The sequence below is a fragment of the Dunckerocampus dactyliophorus genome, chromosome 2 (assembly GCF_027744805.1).
Source record: "Dunckerocampus dactyliophorus isolate RoL2022-P2 chromosome 2, RoL_Ddac_1.1, whole genome shotgun sequence".
In the NCBI taxonomy this organism is placed as follows: Eukaryota; Metazoa; Chordata; class Actinopteri; order Syngnathiformes; family Syngnathidae; genus Dunckerocampus; species Dunckerocampus dactyliophorus.
Window position 1 is genome coordinate 43,399,205 of NC_072820.1, and position 14,029 is coordinate 43,413,233.

At 40.3% G+C, this 14,029-nt stretch overlaps 1 protein-coding gene across 6 annotated transcripts in view; it reads right to left on the reverse strand.

Moving 5' to 3' along the window:
• The window catches only part of mprip (myosin phosphatase Rho interacting protein), a 67,546-nt gene extending 54,278 nt beyond the window's left edge, over positions 1 to 13,268 (reverse strand). For all 6 annotated transcript variants that reach the window (XR_008566500.1, XM_054756842.1, XM_054756875.1 and 3 more), the window contains exons 1-3: positions 12,295 to 13,268; positions 882 to 959; positions 236 to 301 (exon numbers count right to left, since the gene is read on the reverse strand). Coding sequence is in view for 5 of the 6 variants with exons in the window: in XM_054756842.1 (XP_054612817.1) it covers positions 236 to 301; positions 882 to 959; positions 12,295 to 12,417 (267 nt within the window). In the remaining variant the exon portion in view is untranslated. The remainder of the gene's footprint in view (positions 1 to 235; positions 302 to 881; positions 960 to 12,294) is intronic.
• Between the last annotated feature and the right edge of the window lie 761 nt (positions 13,269 to 14,029).

Sequence of the window (14,029 nt, forward strand, 5' to 3'; positions counted from 1 at the left end):
TGACTTGACAATTATTTAGCTGGGTCCCTTTGTAAGAGAGTAGGTAGGCCCGGATATTTTTATAAACCACGTGCAATGTTTCCCCAAACTATTTGCTACCAGTGTTTATACTCAACCCTGACTGGCCAGTATGGGATAGGTGATCCATGTCAGGTCCGCTATTCCCACACTACCACCACAAACATGAGCAACATGTCTAACTGGATGAGCTAGAGATGAGTGTTTTAGTACTTACTGATTCGTCCAGGGCAAAGCGCAGACAGCCATGTTCGTACAACACAAAGAATCGCCGTTGCCATTTCTGTCGGGACATAAAAATTTGAATACGTTATTTTTATTTCATTAGAAGAAAATTTTGAAGGTACCCTGGACACCCGCCGCTCCCCCTTGAAGCTCAAATAATTGTTCAGATGTTGTGCTGACTGCAGTCATTCAAGGAAACACATGAACACAAAGACTCCTTTAAGTTTTTCTGCCGGTGAGTGTCTGCAGTGTTTTAGCATTTTTAACGTTTACTATTAATAGTGGTTCACTTTTTTCACACTTCAATTAAGAATGTTGTAGGGTGAGACGTGTCTTGCATTTGCAATGCAATGCATTAAACACCTCATTAAAGTATGAACTACTACCACACCTATTGACTGTTGTTCATCTGTTTTAACACATGTACGACCAATCATAATATTACTTTAAAATGGCCTGTAGAGGCAAGTTTTATGATGGCATAAAATATTTCCAGTTTAATGGTTTCCTACAAGAAACATTGCTTCAAAAGCCATACAAGTCGGAGGTCAACCAAAGACCTGAAACAAATTGTTGTTGCTCATAAAGTTTTGGTTTTACACAGGATCGAAGATGGTGGCTGATGTGCATTCACTTACCCGCGATCGCTGCATAGGATTGTCAAAATCAGTTCCCTCAGGGGCCAAGCACAACCAACCACCATAAATGGGCTTAGCCTGTAAAATAGAGGGAGAGAGACAGAGAAAAAGCCATTTAGGTAATCATTAAAACTTGGTAAGTGTGCAAGATGAGAGGGATGGGAGATGGCACAAATATGAGAAGCCTTTTTGCTTCTGCCCTAGCGGTGCATTTTGAAAACACACAAATCAGTTTCCAGCCTTATAAGTATAATCACCTCTGCTTAATGAAACGGCTCATTTTCTGGTTTCACCATGGCAATGATGAACAGTGTGATGAACTTGTACTGAGGAACTGGCAGCATACTCAAAACAACCAAAACATAATCTATATGCTCATGACTCCACTTCTGGACTCATTTGACCACAAACGTCCTGAGTCTAACAGCTGGCTCGCTAAAAGATGATCAGTCTCAATTCATCTTTAACACAGATCATTTTATGATTTGAGTGTAGCAAATAGTTTTTTTTCCTTTTTTGTAAACTCACCCTATCCCTATAACATCTCTCGTGAGAATGTAAAAGGGTCTGATCGGTGGTCTAATACTGGTCTTTTTTCTGCTGTGTGTTACCACATGTCTACTATACAGCTATATAGTTCTTGCTTGAACTTGTATGCCTGTGACAGTGTCAAATTAAGTTAAAAGGAAGTTTGAAAGAACTGAAGCCATTGACAGGCCAAATCCAGTTTCAAATAGTGGGTACAAAACACAGCGTTTCCACTGCATGTAATTTATCAAGGCGGTGCACCACTACAAAATAAAAGTTGCCACACCTTAAAAATGTGGTTGTTTTTTGTTTTTTTTAACTTGAAAACAATTTTAAGTAATATATTGTATGAATGGCTCTATATGCAGTATACAGGTAGATGCATATATAGCTTATTGTTTACAGACATTTGACCACAATTAGTTTGAGAACAATTTAAAATATCATAAAAATATTTCACTGCGCTTTATTTTGCGATGTGGCTATTATGTTCATGGGATACATCAGTCATCATTTTTAAAGTGTCACTTAACAGTCTTGTTATCATTATAATACTTATGGCTTGTCTTCAAAACACTAGTGTGTCGAAGTCGTTCAACAGAAACACATAGTGTGTACAGCTTTAGATAGTGACACTATCACGGAGGTCTCCAACAGGTAGCTCGTATGCTAGCAGTAGCTCACCAGATGATGTTGAGTAGTTCACCAAAGAATATTTGCTTCACGTCTTAGTATTTTTATAAGGGTTGCATTCAAACATGACACCTGTATTTAATGACAAATAAGCACAGTGAGTGGAGATGTGCTTTGTTAAAGTAGACTTAATAGAGTACCGAAATAGTGATTTCATAGTGCTGCAAGTTGGATACACCTGTGCTATCATAACCTAGAAGAGATTTCCATAACAAAAATATTTAAATTCTTATTTTATTAATTGTGTTTTTTTGAACTAAATATATTATTGAACAATTCATTTCCCATGTACTGGTATTACTCAAAAACAAATTAAATGTAGGTTTGTGTCAAATAGCACAAAATGTCCCAGTACTATTGGACTAAATAGGTCAGGTAACAAAAGAATGCTCGACATTTTTAGACTCTCAGTTTAAGTACTCTGAGTAACTTTGCCATTAAATTAACAGTTTAGCAATGTTCTCTGTTCATGTTCTGCTGGTTGTTGAAAAAAGGTAAAGAAGTTAATAAATAAATAAGTCATTTTTAAAAAAATGCTATTTGTCTGTGTAGGCTCTCAGTCGTACAGGAGTTGTCCATCGAGGAAAAGGCTTCTTGAGACGTCATCTGTACTTCTGTGAAGAATGTGTCGGACGTTTCGCTCCTCATCCGAAGAGCTTCGTCAGCGAACTAATAAGTGCTGGTAGCCTAGGCCTTAAATAAAAAAAACAGATGGTTTGAAAGAGGAGTAAAGGAAGCTATTTTTGTCAAACAACAGAACCCATCATTGAATCGGAATGGTGGTTTGAGGTTTAATTTGGACCCTGTGTTCAGCAGGTTACTGAGACCAAAACCCACAGCTCTTAGTCTTGCAAATGAGGTGAAGGCAGGGCCGAGCCAGAACAATAGATGCTAACAAGCCAGTATCAGAGTCGTTCATACCCTATTCAGGGAGCGACACTTCCCTTTTATCGGAGGTGTTAATAACAGGATAGGATTATACCACTACTCCGCCCAGGCTTAGTGTAACGAACCAATAGGAGGAGGGTGTTGGCACACCAATTCCGCCCACTCTTACTGTATTTAAGGCCTAGGCTACCAGCACTTATTAGTTCGCTGACGAAGCTCTTCGGATGAGGAGCGAAACGTCCGACACATTCTTCACAGAAGTACAGATGACGTCTCAAGAAGCCTTTTCCTCGAAAAATGCTATTTGTCATAAAAAAAAAGAACATTTGCAGACGCAGCGGTGGCATGACGCAGCGGCGGCTTTCCCATGCAGCCCACCACCATAGCTTCAAAAAATCCTAAGGGAAACCTGTCTGTATGGTAAAAAAAATATATTTCTAGACTGCAAAATAGGCTATACTAAGTCTAACTTCCAAGACATTGTGAGAAAGCTATACTTTGTTGGGGGTAAATTCCCCCTTTGGCCTCACCACTGACGTTTAGAAAAGCAGTGTCTGCTTAATGTCTTTCATCAGTTAGGCTGAGCTGGGTTCACGCATCAGCCAAGCCATAGCTTGTCATTTGATGACATGCTACAGATCTGGGACATCCCAAAAATTCCAAATCAGTCTGTTCTACAGGATGTCATACAAGATCAAGGTGGTGGCTAGTGGTGACTATTAGTGAAGGTCTTTAGAGTCTGTAACATGTTTGCAATGGAAGTCAGACATAAAATAGGGAGGCATCCGGACTGGATGCCTGAGCCACCTCAAATGGCTCCTCTCAATGTGAAGAAGCAGCAGCTCTACTCTGAGCCTCTTCCGGATGACTGAGCTCCTCACCCTATCTCCTAGGGCGAGTCAAACCACCCTATGGAGGAAACTCATTTCAGCCATTTGTAGCCGCAATCTCATTCGTTCGGTCACGACCCAAAGATCATGACAATAGGTGACGGTGGGAACATAGATCGACCGAGAACTTTGCCTTCTGGCTAAGCTCTCTCTTCACCACGATGGTCCGCCTATCAACCTCATGCGCCAACCTTCCCTCACTTGTGAACAAGACCCCGGGATACTTGAACTCCTCCACCTGGGGCAGGACCTCATTCCTGACCTGGAGGGTGCAATCCACCCTTTTCCAACTGAGAACCATGGCCTCGAATTTGGAGGTGCCGAGTCTCATCCCAGAAGCTTCACACTCAGATGCAAACCGCCCCAGTAAACGCTGAAGGTCACAGCCCGATGAGGCCATCAGTACCACATCGTCTGCAAATAGCAGAGACGAGACCTTAAGGCCCCCGAACTGGACTCACTCAAGGCCAAACAGTGACAAAGGGCAGCCTTGGCGGCGGCCAACGTTCACCGGAAACAGGCTCAATTTACTGCCGGCAATGCGAACCAGGCTCCTGCTCCGGTTGTGCAAGGACCAAATGGCACGTAGCAGTGCGCCACCAATCCCGTACTCCTGGAGCACCCCCCACAGGCCACCGTGAGGGACACGGTCTAATGACTTTTCCAAGTCCACGAAGCACATGTAGACGGGTTGGGCAAACTCCCATGTAGGGCCTCATAAAACCCATTTTATTTTTTCTCCAAATTCCATTTTAATTTTTTTTTATTCCGCACAACTACTAGCATAACTACTAGTGATAGTAAATAAAATGTCTGCTATTTAAATGCAAAAATCTTTCTAATATTTATGTAATACATTATTGGCCAATTTTGCCCAGTATTTCAGAAACGGATGTAGCTTGGCAAACTTTTATAATGGGAGCCTCTACACAAAATCCTCAAGCTGCTCTCATTTTGAACAATCTTTTGAAGGCCGGAGGTATGTTGTGTGTGTTGAGAATGTCTGTTGACGGTTAAGACAAGCTGGGAGCAAGAATAAACGTGCCTCTCATCCTTATAGCACTCAGAACTTGCACGACCTCAGCAAGCATCGTAAAAAGCTCGTTTACAATAACAAGTAGTAAAACACACACTCTAAAACACACTCATACAGCCTGGTACATACAGAGTCTCACACACACACACAGCCACACTAGCATTCCCTGCTAAACTACGCTAACACCGACTAACTTCCATTCAGGCTCCGTAAGAGAGGAGTTCCGAAGTTTTTTCAGCAACTTTTGCCAGTGGTTTTCTCGGGAGTGGGTGGGCAGGCTAGTGTTTGTGATTAGAGTCCACCACGATTGAGTAGTCCGCCAAGGAAACACTTCCCCACATAACCGTTCCTTCTCCTCACAATGACAGTATTTCATTCGCACTATGTCAATTTCCACGAGATTCCACGTTTAACAGTAGATTCCGTTTTTATTGGCCAACTCTGTGATTTTCCGGAAATCACAGTGCCCTATTTAAAGTTGGTAAAATATACGGCATTTAGACACAAAGTAGGACTAATTCATCTTGACAGTATTAAGAGATTTTCCATTTATGTACAGGTATGTGTGTTAAGTATGAGGTGAAATACTGCAGTCGAAGTCAGCTAACATCAAGAAGTATCAGTTGTAGAAATGAGAGACGCATTGCTTCTGATGACTGCTCTGTATGTCAAATATTGCCAAGGATTTTTTTGTGCAAAGAAACATGCATTTCACACATGCCAAAAGTGTTTTGTATTTTTGATTGGGAGAGTGTAGACGTGCTCGCCGACTCACGCTGTCTCACGCTTTATGACGCACTCTTCCCAGTCTGTGTTTGTGGTTGAGATGGTATAACAAATTTGTTGTGTTGCCACATAATATGCAAACTTTGCATATTATAGTCTCTTGCTCCACTTCTGCTCTATCGAAAACCAAACCACTTCCATATTACAGAGCTACCTCCCGTTTGGCAGCAATTTCTTCATCTTTAGTCACTCCTCCGCCAACAGCCATGCTAATTTCCTCTCTTTTGTTGTTTCTGTTCTGGACCGCTGTTCTGAGTCGCAGGAAAAACACATCACCAACTATACTCTTTCCATTTAAAATGATCATTCATACCGGTGTAAACCATTATCATTGGAAGAATTTTTACCGGTATACAAAACTTATCGCCCAACCCTAACCCTGCAAATCACTCGAGTCTGTCCGTCATGCCTCTCCAGGGCTCCAGACTAACTTTTGTTTACTACGACCACAGTGTCCCCTAACTTAAATTTTAGAAGCGCAAGTAGAACATTGAGGGGCGCACACCAAAATATACTTGCAAAGTAAATATTCACATTTCCTCTCATTTTCACTGCATTACTAATTAATGGCAGTTGTCTTCTCTAACCACCCCGTTTCTGTCCCTAGCTTCTGGAAAGCCTGTCATGTTATGACTGTACATTTATTACTCCTTCAATACTTACCGTGGACCAGAAACCACCAGCCTGTCATCACAAGTAACAGCTTAATCATTATCATTAATGATAATCATCATCAAACATATTTTGATTTAAAACACGGCGTGGAGAACTTTCAGAAGCAATGACAAATAAAAAGACGTTTTAAAATATGTTTTGTAAATAACTACATCGAATAACATGTAAACGCATATCTATTTGGAAATAAGGGCTGATATTTTATTGGAAAATAATATAATGTTAAAAGGCCGTCGTTTTTGCGTTTTTATGTTTTGTTTCATTATGTTTCGCCAAGGGTTCCCAGTGGTCACTGAACACACCATACTTGTGTTCGAGACAAAGAGTTACGTATATATTTGTCCGATGCTGCCACAAATGGACTCATTTTTCCCATTCATCGTTTCCAAATTTTGCTGACGTTATGATGTCTGTGTTGAGCGCTAGTGTTGGTATTTCTCCGGTGTCAAGTTAATTTGTGCTAGCGCACTGCCTGTCACCCTGGAAAACAAACTCCAGGTTCGTACCGATAGTGAGTCTGTATTGATTTTGTGCTATTAATTTGATGTTCTTGGACGCTACTTTTCTGAGACTTTTGTTCGGTGCAGTCAGACAGAAAGTAACGTGCAGCACTTTTATTGTGAAGGCTGGACGTACGTTGTTGGTAGTCATCTTTTTTCCCATTAAGCTTTCACAACTTCAGTGGTCAACTTAAAAAGACCCTCTGTTACATTGTGCTTGTGTTATACACAACATAATGAATAAATAGCATTACCTTACATACATTTTAACTCCAATACTGCCCTCTTTTCACACATAAGCCAATCAGAGTGGCCATTCACCTCCCGCATTCACACACATCTGCCAGTCTTCTTCTCTGGTGTTCGTCTCCTTTCTTATTTAGGAGTTCATGTCGATTGGCCAACTAGCTCATTTGCGCATTATTGTAAACTACTGCGCTGAAGTGTGGAGCAAGAGTTCGTCCGCAATACAAAATATGCAATAATAATAAAATAAAATCGGTAAATGAACTGGTCGCACATGTGCAAGTAGATAAAAAAAATTGACTTTCAACTTGGCATGGGCTTGTATGAGATTCTGATGGCATGATAACCTTGGGCATAAATATGGCTCTAAAATGTGTCATTTTGAAATGTCTATATTGAAAAGGGAAAAAAGTAAAGTCATTTTTAAACCATATAATATAAGCCGATGACAGTAAAATAAATTTAAAAAAATAACCAAACTCTTTATAAATAAATAATTACACAAAATGCAGTTCTCAATGCAGTCTACTGTGGCTAATATTGCAACTAAAGTCACAACACAATAAATGTTTTATGAATCATAAAAAAAAAAACAAAGCAAAATGCACATCAAGGGGCTCAAGAAGGTCACAACATAAAAAATTGAGGAAAACTAATAATGTTTTGTTATTGTTTCACATTGGCAGGTCGCACTGGTCCACAAACTTCCGTTTCCGGGTCATGTGATTGTCGTTAGCGACTGAGATTGGTGGTTGCTGCTTGTTGTTCAGTGGACAATAAACGGTTTATACAACTTATCCTCCGCTCCTGCATTTGGTGACCCTTGACGTGAGTAATATGTCAACCGACAAGGGCGACAACGCCGCGGCCGTACCGGTGGGGCTCAATGCTAACGAGGAAGCTAACGCCTTCCTGTAACACATCAAAGCCCAGTTCCAACTGCGAGGAACAACACAAGACATGACAAAGTATTTCCACGTAGCACTTCCACTTTCTCTCATATCGTAGAAACGGTATGACGCAAAATTTTCGTGGTTTTGAAAACATAACCTTTTTCCTAACGTGGTATACCTTGAAACCAGTAACCGGTCCATGTCTACTCATAATGTCTCAAATTTTAGTCGCAAAATGCAACCGTTTAGTCGCAGTCTGGAGCCCTGCCTTCGAAGTGACGGCACCCTCTCTGGTACCCCTTTCAGGAGATTGACCTATTTATGTATGTTTGTATGTATTTACTTATTTAATGGGCAAATGGCCCATAATGTCACTGGCATTCTATAAAACTACTGTTGAACCTCGGTTTTCAGACGCCCCAGGTTGACAAAAAATTTTGCCAAAAGTTCTTGTACACTATCTTGGTTATTACATAGGACAAAACTTGTATTTTACTCTTTGACAGTACATATTGAATCTTGTGGCATTAATAAAGACGTGGAAGGACTACTCCCAGCATTGTTTGTTTATTCTGCCATATTGGATCACATGCCCAATACCAAATCTCACGATACTTAGTTTCCACTATACTACGGCATCCTGTAAGCCTCATTCAGTTGGCAACTCAACTGAGAATGGTACACAGACTAGTCTGTTTGCCCGCGTACTATTCCACGGACTCGGCTGCCCAAGCAAAGAATCTCACACGTTGGTGACTCAGTCTTGTTGTGTTATTAAAAGGTGCTGTCTGTCATGGTTACGTACTGTAATCGGGGTGCTAGAGTGTACGGTACTATATCCCGCCCTGCTCAGCCGTGACTGCTAAATGTTGATAGCTTCTCTGAAAAGGCATGTATGTGTATGACCCACATTCAGGCTTGTGCCTTTTGAATGAGCCGTGAGTGACAGCATGCACTTTTTGCATGTAAAACTATAATTGCTCTATACTGAAACTGTTTTGTGTTAACATTTTTGGGTTTCTGGAAAGGATTAATTGACATTTACTTTTGGAAAAGGTTTCGTGTGATTCGGTTTTAGACAGATCCTTTGGAAAGGATTAATAACAAAAACGAGGTCCCACTGTATTTACATAGCTGAAGCAGCTATCGTCATCCTGCCTACACACCTCTTTGTGGAAAAGCTGGCCTGATCAGGGTTTCACAGATCCAACCGTGGGATGCAGAACTAAATTGAACTGTACCGCTTGGTGGTAACATTGCTTGAATGAGATGGGAGGGGCTCCAGACACTGCTGTGACACAGAAAAAGGTAAATTGTGTAAAAAAAAAAAAAAAAAAATGGATGAATGGAAGTAGGATTTTAAAACATGTTCAAACGACATCCATCCATTTTCTATACCGCTTCTCCTCTTTAGGGTCGCGGGGGCATGCTGGAGACACTAGTACTAAATTTGGTTACTTTGGCAATTATAGAATGTGGCCATGCATTACACAGTATGTTAAACTAGAGACATGCTAAAGCTATGCAAGGACCTTCCTCTCTTACACACTTTCATGTCTTAGCTTGTTTGCACTCAATAAACCAATGTGTGATTTTAGGTTGCATCCGGGTATTCTAAAATCATAGGCATGACTCAGAACACCGTAGAAATGCTGACAACACCTCGTCATGCTTTCAGTGGGACTTCATAAATCAGTAATTTACTACGTTTATATTTTACCTTATAACTTACAAAATGACATGCCATTTCTCAGGGGCACGCGTTTACAATTTCATATCTGCACTCGATTGTGTGTGGAGGACCGATCGCACTGATTAAATGACACTTCTTAATTTTTACTCTCTGTGCTATTTTGGAGTGTTTCTATTGCTATGAAAGTTAATGAAATGTGACTGGAGGACTAACTGCAGTACAGTCAGGTACGCTGTGTGCATGCATGCGTGCGTGTGTTTGTGTCTATGATAGCCAAACCCCTGCGCTACCAAAGATGTAAACCTAGGAGAAACACACATTTGGTCCATATTACAACTATCAACTGTGTATCTTATAACCTGACAAGCTAAACAGCTGCCTCAGGAAACTGTGCTCCCATTTCCCAAACCCACAGTTGGTTTCCCTTCACATGACTTCAGCTCCCACTCATTTAGTCCCATCCTACCCATCCCTCCCACAAACATGTCACCTTTAGCCAGCCGGCATTCTCAATCATGGATGGGCCGGCCTTCCATCTTCTCATCCTGACAATGTGATCCCACATTCCCAGCCCAAACAGACACAGGACTTCCAAGTAAGAAAAAAAAGATCAAAAGTTTAAGATCATCACCTTTCTGTCAGACATTCACACTGCCATGACCTCCTGATGGCAAAGGCTTTCTGCCTTTAAATCTCAACTAGTCTGTTATCTAAAGAAAAAGAATATTACATTAGCTAGGGAAGCTGTGCTACAACGTACTCAACAGCATTATTTGGTTCCATTTGACATTGGTACGGAAACAAGAGCTCAGGACATTCAGAGATTCACCTTTCCCATTAAAAATAAGTTTGTTCGTTGATCATTATTATCTCCATGATTCATCAAAGACATTTAGCCAAATACACATCTACAGTACAACTGTGTGCAAATTATCCTATCATATGTAAAGAGATTTGTGCTAACAATAACATGTTCGCTATATTTAGCGAGAAGGGGTGTGCATTAAAAGTGAAAGTAAGGAAGTGTTTCTTGTTGGAAGTATCTGCCACACGCACCTCCTATTGTACATGAGTACCGCCGTGCAATGGCGGTTTAATGCCGGTCTAAAAGCTGCATAGACCCCTCCACAATACAACCTAACCCTTGCAGCGACAGAACCAACAAGGCAGAGCTTGGACAAACTCCTCCGTCGCATGGCAAAGACTTGCCTTCCTGGTGAAACCAAGAGAGCCTGGCTCGCTGAACACGCATGGGTGTCCAAAGTGTGGCCCAGGGGCCCATCTGTGGAACTTGACTCATTGAACAAATAAAATAAGCAAAAACCCAGCAAAAGTGGAAAAATGCAGCAAAAAAGCATAATGGAACTGGAAAAATGTTCATACTAATAACTAATAAAAACACAAAGATTTGTCAACGAATTGCCCGTAATGCCAATTTCAAGGAAATATTGCATTACAGTATTATGATATATTATTTATTATTATTATTATTATTATTATTATATGTTATAACAGTGGTTAATTTAGTGTAAACAATAATATTGTTTAGCGTCAATTTGTGGGACAATAATCATTTAAATCATTTCAAAATGCACCTGCACTGTTTTGTGTGTTAAATAAAAAGTTTGTTTTTCCAGCCATATTTTTTTTCCTTGTACTTTTCTTAAAATGAATGTTAAAATGTTGTCTCATCTCGTTCTCAGGGACCCAATCCAGTGGATCGTCTTGCCTTGTGAGTTGGGTGCCTCGTGACACCCCTATTCATTTGTATAAAAAAAAAAGAGGTCCCTTGTCAACTGTCCTATGAAGAACGTCAGACAGACCATTGGAAGTTCCTTTAAGCAGAACAAAACAATGGGGAGTCTAATGTTAATGATAATTTTTTACAAAAACAGTACGGTTTCTATAAAACAGAAGCACATGGTGAACATGCCGTGAATCCTGATAGCAATTCTGAGCATGAAAATCACTATTCGCAGGTACATTTACTTTTACTTTTAAAAGGTAAACAAGCATGTACCCTCACTAGGGCAGCAGAGGATGTTGACGTTGCTTTTTGGCACTTAAACCTTCTACAAGGGCCCATCCTGCATGGCCTCATCATCTGGGATCAATTAGAGGACACACCAAAGACTAAACTAATGATCAGAGAGTGAATGAGTGGCTCAAAAACAAGCCTTGACTGCTCTGGCTGCCACAACTAAAATATTTGCCCGTTCACTTATTTTCGGCCTTTAAAACTACTTTATCTTCCAACATATAATTTTGCAGCGTATGCTGATCACTAGTGCTGCATGCCCTTGGAACCACACTGAAAAGCAAACACACAAATAAAAACAAGTGATCACAGAGCCCAGAATAGTCAAGAAAATGCAACCACTTGCACTAAACTGTATATGGCACATTAAACAGAAAAGAACAAACTTGTATATAGTTGAGTTATCAAATCGGGTGTGATTGACAGTACAGATAAACAAAACGGCTTTAGCTTCATGCATGTCAGTTTTAGCAATGGGAAGCAGCACATTCACCATAAATGTTAATACCCAACTAAGGCGTTAATGACAATGTTTCTTTTAACATACCTGTGTTAAATCCTGATCCGTCAGCAGATGCAACTCTCTGGGTTTGAAGCAGTTTTGACATTTGCTTTTGTTGAAAAAGTTGGCCTGGAATTTCCTACAGGAATTTTCTTTAGCGGTAGACATGATCTTTCACCTCGTTGACTCTCTGTGGGATGTTCTCTGGGTGACTTTAAGCAGCAGTGGAATCGTAATCCTGCTGTTTACTTTGTCTCTCTTCCTACTCCAACTTTGAAAAAAAGCCCGAGCTCCTCTGCATTTTTCAACAAAAAAAACACCAGCTTGTGTCCGGATTGTTCCTACTTAAAGTCTCCTCTGTCGGTTTAATTGTATCCAAGCCCCCTTTCCCATGAAATAATTAGCTGCCATTAAGCCACCCTGCCCATCACTCAAGTAACGACTGCTTCCCAGTGTATGGCCACACCACCACAAAGCGGGGCGAGAGGTGGCTAATATCCTGTTAGCTCGACAGTGGGTCTCCAAATCAATAACGTGATGGCGTAAAAGCGCAAAAACAATGTTAGCACCCTGTTGTCGCTACCAAACTTGCAGGTGATTATGTCCAGCAGGCGACGACTAACTCCCGCGTGAAGAAGTGAAATAAAAACGCATGGAGTTCAGACAGCGGGCTGTTATCCCAGTCGCAGCAGTCGCTCCATGCTAGGCTAACAGTTAGCCAGTCAGCCAGCTAGCTCGCACATATGCTAATAGGCTAAAGAAATCCTCTTCTGGCTGGCGTCTTCAACTTGGCTTTAAAAAAAGACGACGGTCCTAAACACCAAGGTACTTCAGTGCCTTTTTTTTTATCTCCAAAAGATAAATAATCTGCATGAAGAAAGAGCACTGCCCGGCCAGTCACTGGTCGTAATATAATTGTTTAAGATTTGCTTCCATAACTAGCTTGGTTAGCAGCGATAGGTTTATTTTCTTCTTTCCCAACCCAGCGAGAGGGTGAGGAGCAACCTGGTTGAAGAGCCCGGAATGCTAGGAAATCTCGCGAGAACTGCTCAACGTCGCCATCCAGAGACGCAACATGTTACTGTATAGTCATAATGAGAGGAATGTTACATAATAATAATAATAATAATAATGAGAAAGAAGAAGATCTCTATTATAAATATTAGAGTAAAACATAATAATACATTAAGCAATAATAAAGTACCTTTATGCATTAATAACAAAACTATTTAATGCCACTGATACATTTTTCAATTTGTGATACATTTCATTGCAAAGAAAAGTTTTGTGGAAACTTACATTTTAAGTTAGGACTATATAACTTTAAATTATATTTATAACTATATTTATACCGATTAACACTGATTAATAGAATATAACGACCGCGTTACTAATGGATAATATCAGACTGTTGCTGGATTGCATCCTAATGTGCTAGAATTATATATATATATATATATATATATATATATATATATATATATATATATATATATATATATATATATATATATTTATATACACCCACACATTCTCACAATATCTGATATTTCATGTAAATCTAGTGAGTTAGCCTTTTCTGAATCAGGATGCCCTTGTGTCAAGTTTTTAAATAAGTTTTAAATAAGTTTTTAAATAATGGATAATATGACTGGTTCACTTGATAACAGCTGCAGGTACACTAATCAAGGGAACGCTCGACATGCTGGCAACAGTCGAGCATGCTTCAGATAGCTGCTCTGCGCCATATGCGTGTATTCATGGCTGACTCAAGCACCAG